The sequence below is a fragment of the Schistocerca nitens genome, chromosome 1 (genome assembly GCF_023898315.1).
Source record: "Schistocerca nitens isolate TAMUIC-IGC-003100 chromosome 1, iqSchNite1.1, whole genome shotgun sequence".
NCBI classification, from domain to species: domain Eukaryota; kingdom Metazoa; phylum Arthropoda; class Insecta; order Orthoptera; family Acrididae; genus Schistocerca; species Schistocerca nitens.
In genome coordinates this window covers 770721920-770735670 of record NC_064614.1, presented here as the reverse complement: position 1 = coordinate 770735670, position 13751 = coordinate 770721920, and the positions used below count along the sequence as shown (strand labels likewise).

At 37.1% G+C, this 13751-nt stretch overlaps 1 protein-coding gene across 4 annotated transcripts in view; it reads left to right on the top strand.

The window, feature by feature from the left end:
- The window catches only part of LOC126261483 (glutamine--fructose-6-phosphate aminotransferase [isomerizing] 1-like), a 162073-nt gene extending 148600 nt beyond the window's left edge, over nt 1-13473 (top strand). For all 4 annotated transcript variants that reach the window (XM_049958548.1, XM_049958547.1, XM_049958545.1 and 1 more), the window contains 5 exons: nt 2003-2247; nt 3873-4028; nt 10363-10491; nt 12379-12513; nt 12666-13473. In XM_049958548.1, the coding sequence (XP_049814505.1) occupies nt 2003-2247; nt 3873-4028; nt 10363-10491; nt 12379-12513; nt 12666-12776 (776 nt within the window). In that variant the 3' untranslated portion in view covers nt 12777-13473. The remainder of the gene's footprint in view (nt 1-2002; nt 2248-3872; nt 4029-10362; nt 10492-12378; nt 12514-12665) is intronic.
- The last annotated feature ends 278 nt before the right edge of the window (nt 13474-13751 follow it).

The following is a 13751-nucleotide window of genomic DNA, read 5'->3' as shown; positions in this document are numbered from 1 at the left end:
GATATCATTTTTCTGATGTAGAAATATGCCTACCAACTTTTAGTTCCGTTGCTCAACTCCTCCTTGGTGACTTTTTTTTTTCCATCAGTGTACATCAATCAGAACAACAAACAACATCCCTGTTACAATTAAGATAAAACATATTATACCTTATAAGATAATCACATAGACATCTTGAGTTTAGGACCCTTGCTTGATGGGATTGTAAGGTTTGACTCAAATATCCTAAGATAAATATGTTAGACATTCTTGATAGCTCATATATTTCTTTTAAGTGCTTTATGAATGTATGGAGGCAGAGGGGGTAACTGATAATCTTACATGAATTTTTATAAACTGCTTGAAACTCATTTGGCTTAACTAGTGACGTGCCCTGGTTTTCCATGGGTAGCACTAAGTATCTATGGCTGGGTGGCTTGTCTGGCATAGTGATAGTAAATTACATACACAAACATTCCTCATGAATCCCATCCATTAATGAAAAGTGTATCAAAATCCATACAGCAGTTTCTGAGATTAGCCTTCACATACAGAAAGAACAACTTGGCAGGGTACTTTAATTTAGTAATATGTACAGATGGAACTTCAGCAGGATGACTAATCATTGACAAACTCATGTTTGTTAGGTGTGTTTGTTGGTGATCCCCAAGGTTTTTTCTAAATCTTCACAAATTTATTTAAATGCCACAAGCAAATCAGAAAACAAATCAGGCAAATTTCCATGTACTTGGAGAAACGTGTAACAGGTCGGGTGTGGTCAGAGTCAAAGAGGTTTTGTGTTCAAACTGAATGACCTTTTACCTCTTTGTCAATGGTTGCTTCATTATTAAAAGTTTACTTTTATTTGTGTCTTTTTAAATACAGGTACCTATTGTCTTCATGTTCAATGAAGCTACGCCAAGATTACTGATCTCTGGAAAACACATATAGTGTTTCACCATGTGCTGAGAACAGGTCGTGTTGTCCTACCTTCATCTTGGGAACTCTGGGTTCATGAAACAATAACTTGGTCACTGCTAGGTCAGCTTTGTGAGTGCTTGCCATTTGGCACTACCCATGGGTATATTTATCTTGAGAATTGCAACAGACACAGCATTCATTAACTCTCTCAATGATTAATAAGTCAACATAATCTAATATGATACGTATGTTGGAAAATAGTGTTCTGCCTCACACTAATTGAGGGTAAATTAATTTTATATACAAAAAATGTCAGAGGTCTATTGTCCTTCAGTTTCATATGCATCCACCATGCATATTTAATTTCCTGTCTGCTGATCATATTTGCTTCTCTTTTTTAGTCCTTGGCTAAATGCCTGGTGTACATTTGCATCCTGTTCACAGTTTCTTATACATTTCTTTATCATATGTCAAGTTCTGCACATTATTTTATTAAGTGCAACTGTCACAAAATGGTATTTCATTAATAGTAGCCAATTCTGAATTTATCATCATCTTACCTATCTGATGAGCAAAGTTGGAAGTAATTGAGGCCCAGGTTATTTTATTTGCAAAAATAGCAGTTACCCTTCCACTTTTCTCAGATAGCAGTTTTAGCATAAAAACTGTCATCCTTAATTTCCTGGTTCTGTTGCACTTCCTATTTTATCTGTTTATTCTTCACTTTATTTGATTTACAAATTTTTTGGGCACTATCTTTGACCTTTTCTCACTGACTACACACATTTTGATGTCATTCTGGAAGTTCTATTTCTTGCAAAAGCCCCCCCCCCCCCCCAACGTGCCAAGTCCTTGGCCTGTCAAATATTTTTGGTGAGTGGCAACTTTCCTTCTCTCGTATCATTACATTCTATCCTGGATTTTCCATTGTTTGAATGAATGAGTTCAGGCAGCAAAAGCTTTATATTTGTTTTTCTTTTATTCATAAGTGGAATTATGTTCATCTTTTATTTACCTTCATTTGTTTAATTTTTAATTTACAATTAATCTCTCCTGAATAAGTAACTTGCTGTACTACACTTTGTTTCTTTTCCCGTAACAGGTGAAACAGCAGACACACTGATGGCTCTCAGATACTGCAAGAACCGTGGAGCCCTTATAGTCGGTATAACTAATACTGTAGGAAGTTCTATCTGCCGAGAATCACATTGTGGTGTGCATATCAATGCTGGTCCTGAGATTGGTGTAGCATCCACAAAGGCATATACATCGCAGTTTATATCGCTTGTGCTTTTTGCACTCGTGCTCAGTGAGGACAGAATCTCTCTTCAAGCCCGTCGCTCGGAGGTAGGTGTAAATGTGTGGACGGTCAAGTACTAAGTTAATACTGTGAATTACGTTACATTAGCAAATACGTCATCTTGGTACATAAATTACAAAAAAATCTACCAAAAGACAGGAAACGAAGTGTGCCACTACACTGAAGCTTAACGCAGACATGTCTTACTTAGACCGTGATGCATAATGAGTGTTTCTGAAATACTGAATGTAAATGCTCCAATGATGTTGATTGTTTGATCATTCCATGTTACTTATTTGATAATATGTACTTGTTAAATAAAACAAAGGCATTTGGTAGTTACATTAAAGCATACCACACTTAGATGCCTCACAGGACACAAATTATCTTTTTCACAGCAAATAACAGTAATGGCAATTCAGTTCTGATAGCCTAAATCTCAATTTGACTCAGATTTTTCACTAACTCAGAACTATGCATCATGCCAAACCATGATTATTGTCGTTGTTGTTGTTGTTGTTGTTGTTGTTGTCTACTGTATACATATAATATTTGATTAATTTTGGAAGTTATTCCTCAATGTGTTTTGACAGAAAGTGTTTAATGCCTAATGATTGAGCCTGTTCTTTCAAAGGTTATGCTAGTTCCCTCATATTTCCCACTGCTCCTCCTCTCTCAACCCATACATTATTTGCACAGTGTTTTAGTTCTGAATGTGTCATATGTTAGTAAGGAAACTGCAATTTTGATGTAGCTGAGGCTGAAGTACAGAGTCAGCTTCAGTACAAATAGTGAATAATGTATTTCATTTATGACACAACACACAATTTACAAGTTTCACTTGCACTGCACAAAATTATTTTTCATTAATCTATATATGTATTTTATATCTAAAAACAAAGATGCTGGCAGGTCGATAGACACACAAACATACACACAAAATTCAAGCTTTGTTTTTAGATATATTTTTCCCACGTGGGATGTTTCCCTCTATTATATATATGTATTTTGGTGTACAGTGCATGGTTACACTTTTACTGCAACTGCTCATAGTCATACAGAACTTCGAATTTTCATCACTGGTATAGTTTAAAAAATAACTATTAACACAAGAAATTTGTAAACCAGAAATGCTACATATTCAATAAGCATAAAATAGTTTGTTGCATAAGAGGAGCCCGAAACCCATAACCACCCTAATATGAATTAATGGCTTTTTGATAAGTACAGTTACTGAAACTGCATATCTAAACTAATGACTGCTTATTAAAAAACTAAGAAAGTAAGTTGTTTTGTCAGTTCAAGTTACAACACATATAACTCTTCCACAGGAAAAGGGAAAATAAATACATACTTTTAAAAATAAAACCTTGGTTCCTCTTCTTTACAGTTCTTGCCCAAGCATCACTGGAGACCATTATTTTCGCATAAAAAAACAAGACAAACGATTCTTCTCCCCCAGCCTTTATTGGTGATTGTAATGTACTACAGCAAGAAAATAAATGTGAGACTGCTTTCATAAGTAAAATCCAATCAGCAATCAAAGTAAAATCTAGTAAGCAAGCGCACAGAGCATTCTGGCACAAGCCCAAGTTACTCACTGAAGCAATAATTTTGCCTAGCGTAACACTATTTATATTTCATAGTTCTAAGAAGGAAATTATTCTTTCAGATCATTGAGGGACTGAAGCATCTGGATGAAAAGATTCGTGAAGTTCTGGAAGTCGATGATGAAGTGAAGGAGCTAGCCAAGGATCTGTATCACCAAAAATCTTTACTGATTATGGGCCGAGGTTACAACTTTGCAACCTGTATGGAGGGAGCTCTTGTAAGTACAAACTAACCACAATATAGTTCACAACAGCTATCATATTAGGTATAGTGTTACTAATGAGAATGATATTTGGGCAAAAATAAGAAACTAATACACAGGTGAATAACTGCTACTTTAGTCAGATCTTTTAACAGATAATGTAAAATCTTATCTGTAAAACTACATGCATGTAGGAAAGAGACATAGGGTGTTAAAGAATACAGTGTGGATGACAAGAATTTATATCCTTAAAGGTACTTACAAACTTTCTACTGAGAGAGATTAAGTTTTCATGAATATAAATGCACATCATTCAACAGTACTGTAGCTGTTTAGTGGTTATTTGTTAGCTTTATGTTCATAATTTCACTATGTTATGTGATCAGTGTCATTATGGAAGATAGCTTTTCTTTTTGCAGCTTTCAGATTACAAATCTATCTTCCTTTTCATTTCTCGTACCATCCTTCATTTTTGTGTTTCAAAGGATCTTTTCCTGTCATTCATCTTTTTTTCATTTTTGGAACAACAATATTATTGAACACTATGGAAAAAAATTGGATAAACACATGCAAAGATTGAATGGGACAAAAATTCATGTAATCAGGTAAGGTGAGGCAAAGCGATACAGGAGAATTAACTTTAACTTTGTTTTGTCCATGGAAGGAACTCTTTTTGTAATGCCCTTTTTTTTATATATATAGATTAATGTGTGCAGCCTTCAGTAACTACTGTGGTACCAAGTTAGTGTCCAGGCACTCATGGACAAGGCAGGAACTGAAATTGAGGGTAGCAAAGCAAATGCAGTCCTGAACTCCATTTTCAAATGTTCGTTTTCAAAGGAAAATTCATGAGAATTGCCCCAATTTCATTATCATACCATTGCAAGGATCAGTGACACTGAGAAACAGCTGAAATCACTAAAACTGAACAAAGCTCCATGGTCCAGTGGAGTCCGTAACAGAGTTTAAACAAAAAACCATGCTCAGCAGTTGCAAGAAAGGCCAGGTCACACTCGGGTACAAAAGGAGTAGCAGAAGTGACCCACTACATTACTATACAACATCCTTGACTTCAATTGGTTGTAGGATCTTAGAATATATTCTGAGCATTAACAAAATGAACTATTTCAAACAGAAAAACCTCTTCCATGGCAGCCAGTATGGATTCCAAATACAATGATCATGCGAAACCCAACTTTTACTTTTATCACATGACATATTGAAACCCATGGATCAGAGTAGTCAGGTAAATGTAATATTTCTTGGTTTCTGAATCTGACTCAGTGCCACACCTGTGCTTATTATCAAGAGTATGATCATATGGTGTAGTAAGTGAAATTTGTGACTGGATTAATAATTTATTGGTAAGGAGGACACAACATTACCTTGGAGAGCCTCTAACAGATGTAGAAGGAACTTCAGGTGCCCCCAAGGAAGTATGTTGGGGCTCTTGCTGTTTATGATGGATATTAATGCCCCTGCAGACAATATTAACAGTAACCTCAGACTTTTGTATATGATGCAGTTATCTATTATGAATAATGCCCGAGAAAAGTTGCAGAGATATTCAATTAGATACTGATAATGTTTCAAAGTGTGAACATTCAAAACTTGCTTTAAATGTTCAGACATGAAAAGTTATGAACTTCACAAAATGGAAAAAAAGTGTATTATGCTATGACTACAATATCAATATACAGACAGTCATTTTCCACCCTCACTGTATTTGCGAGTCATACACGAAACAAAATGACTGGTAGTGCTTATAAGACATCCTCTGCCATGCCGTGGCTTGTGGTATGTATGCAGAAGAAGACAGAGACGTAGACTGAGTCACAATTTGAATCTTTCAACTCGTGCTAATACCTGGGTTTAACAATTTGTAGGTATTTGAAATGTAATGATCACATAGGTGCATCAGTCTACAAATGGGGCTGCTTACAAAACCCTTGTGCGACTCATGGGACTAAAGGGGATACTGTATGTACACAGAGAAAGGCAGCACAACTGTTCATTTGTTTGTTTGAGCAATCTGAAAGTGTCACATAGATGCTGAAGAACCTGAACTGGCAGATACTTATAGAAAGCCTACTTACACAGTTTTAAGAAACAGCTTTAAATGATGAATCTAGGAATGTACTACAAACTGCTATGCACACAGCTCCCATAGGGATAGTGAAGACAAGATTAGACTAATTCAAGTGTGCACAGAGATGCTCAATCAATCATTCTTCATGTGTTCCATACATGAATGGAATGGGAAGAAGCACAATAAAGTATGGGTGTACTGATGTAGATATGTAACAATGACTTTCTTGGCCACTCAAACTTCTTATAACTGATGAATTTGCCTCTCAAATTTACATTATTTAATTTGAAATGAAAAGTGTTGTTATTAAAATTTGATGGGTGATTTTTATGTTTCAGTCACTGACTTGAAATTAGTTGAATTAATCAAGATAACCACTTTCTGTGTAGTCGAAGCATTGAGGAGTGGGAGAGCACACAATCAAGAAATGTAGCATACTAATTCAACCTACGTAATTTGGTTCTTAAGAGCTAAAACAGTCCTGCCTGGCCACGGTGTGAAGACAATATAACTGAGCACATACAAGTGTGTATTTGTTTGTCTAGTAGTTTTCAGTTCATGTTAATGTACCTCTCCACCATTCAATCCCTTCACTATGTGAGGAGTTGCATTGCGAGGATCAGTTGAAGCAGATGGGGAGGTTGTGAAGAAATTAGGACAGGGTGTTTTGGCTATGAGTCCAGGTTATGAAGACATCATTACTGAACCTGAACCAGACCAGACGTTTGGGAGGCTTGGAAGATTTACTCTAGATGGCCCATAAACATGTTGGCATCGGAAAGTGCTATGCAGGTGCCCATGGCTGTGACGTGGATTTGTATGTCTACTTTCCTTTCAGAGGAGAATTAGTTGTGTGTTAAGATAAAGTTAGTAAGGTGTATGAGGAAGGAAGTCGGGAGAGGCAGTGTTTAGCAGCAAGACCATGCGCATGAGGGATGTTGGTGTATAGGGAAGTGTCATCAACAGTGACAAGTAGGGAACTAGGAAGTAAAGGGATGGGGGTGGTGGAGAGTCAGTAAAGGAAGTGGTTGGTATCTTTGGTGTGGGACGCTAGTTTTGGGTAATTGGTTGGAGGCCAAAATTCTTTCAGTGGGAGCACAATAACAAGGTACAGTGGGCTGTCCAAGATTTTTGGGTTGGTGGACTTCTGGGGAGCATGTAGAAGACAACGCTCAATGTTGGAATTAGGCTGGCTTTGGTTGGAGAGATTGGTGGCAAAGAAGTTTGGGAGGAGGACAGTACGTCTTTGATAAGTCTAAAATGGTTAACTTTGGGAGTAGGGCTGAAGGTGAAGCCTTTGGATAGGACTGGAACTTCTGTTGAGCTGAGGACTTTGGTGGAAAATTAATAACAGTGTTCTGAGATTGTTTTGGCCCTGGATTTATTGGAATGTTGGTATGGAGTTTTGGGGATGTGGCAAGTTGAAAACAACAGCTAGGCAGGTTCTGGTTGCTATGATAGGCTGAAGAGAAGGAACACTGTGGGTAGGATAGTAGCTGGATAGTGGTGCCCCTAGGAGGCAGTAGGATGTCAGTGGGCTAGATAACTGTTGAAGGGAGTGTCTGGAATGCCTCTTCCAGGTACTGGAGTGCAAAGGTTTCAATTGCAGGAATGTTCTGTGTGTAGTGGAGACTACACAGTACCAGTATCTTGCAGAGGTGGTTCTGGGATGCCTGTGCCATGTAGATATGTTTTTGCAGTACAGGTTTGTGAGGGACAGGGACTGGCAGAATTTGAAAAGGTGAAGGTCACTGTGAAAGGAGGGATGGGATCCAGTGAAAGGTAGAAAGGATCCATTATGGCAGGAAAGGAATTAGGGAAGTGGTAAATGAGTAGGAAATGGGCAGATGAAGGTGTTAAGTGGTTGTGAGGGGAATTTGATAAAAGAAAAAGACGTAGAAAAAGAAGTCCAAACAGATTAAGTATGGCATCCAAACTGTGGCCAAGAGCAAAATGCGTGGCATCACATGTGGCTGAATATAACATGCTTTATTTCAATTTCCCCCCATGGCCTCCTGAAACTGCATCTGTCAGACTTCTCCTTTCACCATCTAGTGCCTGCATGCTCCAGCAGGCAGGATTTATTTCTCTCCCCCTCTTGCACCCTGCTATCCTTCTGCCATTCCCACCCTACTCAGGATTGATGCACCCATTCGATGTGACATAGTTGCATTCTGGTCAGAGTGGTTGAAGATAGTAGTCATGTGTGCATGAGCTGTGCTTGCTTGTATGAATCTGTGTGTTTTCCTTTCTGAAGAAGGCTTTGTCCGAAAGTTCAAATGCGTAATAGTCTATGATGTACGTATGTAGAATGAAGCGACTAATGAAAATTTGTATCAAGGCTGGGATTCAAACCTGGGCCTCCTGCTCACTTTGCAGATGCGCTCACCACTATGCCACCCTGACACGGTGACTTTGCACAGCTGCACCGACTGCCCCAGCATGCCCCCTCCTAAATCCAAATTCCCATTGATGCCTCAGCCCACTTGGTATTCATGCTAAACTCTAACAGCATTGCAGAGGCTCTCCTGCTGTACCGGAGTACGGAACACAACAGGGGATTGTGCCTGAAACTCAGGTGTAGGCACTTTAATCAAATTAAACTATGTGGCTCCAGGAGACCCGGGTTCGAATCCAGGCCTAGGTACAAATTTTCATATGTCACTTCAGTCTGCATGTATACATCATTGATATTTGAGACTTGAAAACGTCTCTGGAAACATAGTTGTAATTGATAAAGGCACCTATGTCTGGGTTTCATGCAGGAACCCAATTTTGTTATATGCTGAGGCGATATTCCAATACAATTGGAGAGCCTCTGCAATGCTCATGAAGTTTAGGGGCAAAACCAAGGGGACTTGAGCATGAATGAGAACTTGAATTGAGGAAGGAGGCATGCAAGGGTGGTCAACGCAGCTGTGCAAACAAAGTCACTGTGCCAGGGTAGCATAGTGGTTAGATCATCTGCCTAGTGAGCAGGAGACATGGGTTCAAATCCTGGCCTTGGTGCAAGTTTTCATTCATTACCTCATTTTGCATATACACATCATGTATGTCTGAGACCTGAAAGGATGTATGGAACCATATATTTTAATTTTGTAAAAGTCTTTTCGTTGTGACTGACTGCAACTCAATGTGTCATCTTTACAGTGAGTAGTGATCTATCCTTTTCATAATATTGTCGATATTCCAACCTGTATTTTCTGTTTATAGAGTGTGGATGAATGTAATGGATACATGAAGAGTATATTGTCTGTGTTTGGTGATGATGATGATGATGATGATGATGATAAGTGAAACATGATGCCACTACAAGGTCTAGTCCTCTTGAATTGCACCAAGTGGACCACCGTACTAAATGTCCCCCTCTGATGGCCATATAGCTCTCAACAGCGTCACATGTTCACTTGCAATATACACTCCGAAGAGGTTTGGAATTTAATCCAAGATATTGGTGCAAATTGTGGTGATTAGGACCTTTACACTACCACTTCTCCTCCCCTCACTGGCAAAATACTAGCAACAAAAATTTCATCTACTACCAGGACTCGAACAAACTTACTTCCGAGACAAGTGCCACTGCACAGACATGTGTTAGTGACCAAGGCTATGTAGGCAGTTCAGTCTTGCAGTGGGCAGTGATCTCTCCAGTGGGTGTTCTTTATGAAACATATTTTTCAATTTCTTCACTGTTAACGCATGTGAGTTTGTACTTGATATTACACTACATGGAAGGAACTCACAATTCCAAAAGCTAGGATAGTGCCATGTATTTTTACTTTTATATGTGTTACTGGCAATACTACACTATTTTACATCCTGAAGGTATGCACTGGCCAGCAATTCTGTCTCATAATTTACTAGTTTTCTATGTTGAATTTCCCTTTTGATAGAAATAAAGAAAGATTCATGAACAAAATAAAAGAAGAAACAGGCAAAGGTGGAAGAATTGTTTTAACATTTCAAATGTTTACTGTAGGTGTGGACCCTTGCACAAAAAATCAACATGATATTTGAGGAGCTCATTATGTAAACTTCATAAAGAGCATTGCTATTTTTATTATAATATATGGATACAGTACAAATAATGGCATTAATTCTTGCCATGTTACTAAATGTTTCTCTAGGAAAAACTTAACTATAAAAATCTTCGTAATTTATAGCTCTTATCTTCAGTGAAGTGTCCTGCCCAGCACTTTCGCCTTTCCCGCCAACATTTTTATTTCATGATTGTGATTTGAATGTTTTCATTTGTAACAGAAAGTGAAGGAACTGACTTACATGCACAGTGAAGGGATCATGGCAGGAGAATTGAAACATGGACCACTTGCCCTGGTTGATAAACAGATGCCTGTCATAATGATTGTTATGAGGGATCCTGTATACATTGTAAGTTGAATATAAGTATTTCACTCACTAAGAACAGCTAAAACATAAGTAGAAATAAAAAATGCATATTAGATATTGAGTTCAGAGCTCACAGAATGTGTTTTCATCTTAAATATGTCAGTCAGTATTACTAGAGACAGATCTTAATTTTAAGTGCATCTACTGAGACTATGCGATGCATTAACACATTGTTTGACTATAAATTACAAAATAATGTTCAAAGGTAATTAGATACTCAAAAAATTCTACACACCAAGTGGTGGCAAGACAACTCAAGTATAAAAAAACATTGCAGAGGTTCTCCAAATGTATTGGAATACCACGTTTGCGTAAGTAAGACTTTTTTTTTATACGCGTGTTGTCCTGATGACGCTTGGTGAGTCGATTTTTTATACATCCAATTACATTATATTATCTAAAATTGATTAATTTCACTGTTAAAATACACTTCAAGGCAGAGATCAATAACAGATGAAGTACCAGTTACATCAGTGTTTAACTACTCACATATTTTGCGATTGTGATTTTTACTGGTCCTGTAAATTACTGTTCAAACAGTTACATAGCCTAACTGAAAGATGTAATGAAAACCGAGGGAAAACAAATAACAATAGTATACTTGAATCATTTTAAACTCAATCTGCATTTTACATTAAATCTCAATTTTAAATATGAGTGAATACAGTACTGTAGTAAGTCATTATAAGGAGGAACACAAAGTGTCCTCTTCATTTGCTTATAGCTCTTACAAGACAAAAACAGGAGAAATGTATATTAAAAAAAATAAATAAATAAAAACATTTCTGTCTGTGGGTGGTACCCAAGTTAGGCACAAATAGAAATCATCCAAATATTAACATTACTAGGATCTTTCATTTCGTAAATTGTAAAGAAAAGTAGTCAGAAATCATTATAATCAGGGATAAAAGCAAGATAAACTCAAAATTAAATAAGACATACATACATAACGGAGGTGCAGAAATGTTTGAAGGAGAAAACTACAAAATGCAAAATTGTCACACAAAATATGGAGGGGCAGGGCTTGAAGCAAGCTGAACAAAAATGAAATGATTAATGCCTGTTGATGGCAGTGGGGTAGGGTAGCCAAGTACCTGTTCTACTTTCTTCTGTTAACTTTTGATACATTGGTGTCGAGCGGAAAAACTCAAATCAGTTGTAGTACGATATACACACAAAAATCACGGGTATCATGCAACATAACATCCTCTGGAGATGCAAATTGTGTTTTGGCAGTAGAGACTCACTGTGTCCCTCAGTCCTTCATAACACTTATTTGCTGCCACAATAATATAGGCCAGTACAGAGTCATCATCTGGCAAATTTTGTGTAATATCAAGTGTTTGTTTTTTTGCTTTTTACTCAAGTAGTTCTAACTTGCGAGCAGGGGGACAGTTGTCAATTTTATTTATTGCAACTACTATCATGTCATTTTTTAGAAAATTTGATAAATGCAAAGATGCACAAATGCATAAAAATAAAGCCACTGTTCTGAACTTGAAACAAGCAGAAACTGTGTCCACACCACACAATAAATACATGTAAAAACACAACAATCATGTGTGTATATTCTGCCACTCATATTGTCAGTTCTTAATACTGAAATCAAAACCCAATCTAGGATATAAAACATGATATGAGTACAATTACAGAATAAAGTTTCACAATTGAGCATAATTTAGTTTGGAGATGTACATTCTGTGAGCATCAGCACTCATGTTTGTTATTAAATACACCCCACAAAATTCTTTACAAGTCCATAAATAAAATTTGTACTTGTTAAAAATTTGAACTTGTTAGCATCTTTCTACTATAACAGATTTGATTAAATTTGTAATATTCCGTTCACTCTGCTTTATGGATTTACAGAAGTGCATGAATGCTCTTCAGCAAGTAACGGCAAGAGAAGGCCGACCTATTGTTATATGTGAGAAGGGTGACAAGGAGACACAAAGCTTTGCGTCAAGGGCAATTGAAGTTCCTCGCACTGTGGATTGTCTGCAGGTAATTATTTTACAACTGTATATAAAATTAACCGATCATACTGCTCAGAAACATTTAAATTGTAACATGTGTGTAATAAGAGAAAGTTCACCATCTAGATGAACAGACAGTAGTAGCCAGTAATTAATGTGTGTGTGTATTTCTTTCTTCAGGGGATCTTGACAGTTATTCCTATGCAACTGCTGTCATACCATATAGCCGTTTTGCGTGGCTGCAATGTTGACTGTCCAAGAAATCTCGCAAAATCAGTCACTGTAGAATAAATATCAGACTGAAATCACAAAATCAAATGAGGACCACAATGAAAAGACAAGAAGGTTCACCAAATCCTTCAACAATCATGATACATGGAATTTTGCTAATCATCATCAAAAGTTGGGATGCAGTTTAAACTGCATTCAGAAGCCTCTTCATAAGACTGACTGTGTTCAACATGAATTCCTACAAGAATCCAACCTGATGCATTTATGTTGTATTTGAATGAAATCTGGACTGCATTGTGATATCAATGATCTGTTCACTAAAACTATGTGTTAAGCACAATTCATCTCTGTAGGCTAGTGATGGAAGATTTTAGTTCGGAAGAAATATTTTGTCTGATATATCCTACCTGCTCACTATTCACATCACAGTAATTGAATGTTAGAAAGAGTTATAAAAACTGTTTGGTGCAGTGTGTCATATCTAATATACATGTATATATTTCTCTCTGGCTGGGACCCAGAAGGAATACAAACATTGCTGTGTATTTTGCGTATGTGATTACAGCATGAGATAATGTATAATGTTGTGGCTTTCAAATATTACTCATTGTTCTACATACAGTCGTGTATTTTGATGCATTCCTATACTAGCTGCACTATTTCTGCAAACTACCATGTTGTACCTTACGGTCTTCCAATTTTTTGTACTTACATGTGAGTTTTGGCCAGACAGTAAATAAATCTTTTTAGATTGAAAGAGACCTGTAAAGCTTTTTTTATCGATTTCTGCATGGACACTGTATCCTGTAAGAATTGCATTTGACACTCAGTGTTACACTTATCACAGATATATGGAGGAGGAGGAAATACTTATGGAGGAAACACCTGTGCACCAAATTTCTGGAAAACATTGTTTACTCATTTCTTTTAATAAGAGAGAAAGATGAAATGAACTGCAAAAAGTAATTCACCACACTGTTCAAAATTATGAATACCAGACTCACTTCTATTTCTAAGTTATCTGTCGACTGCTGT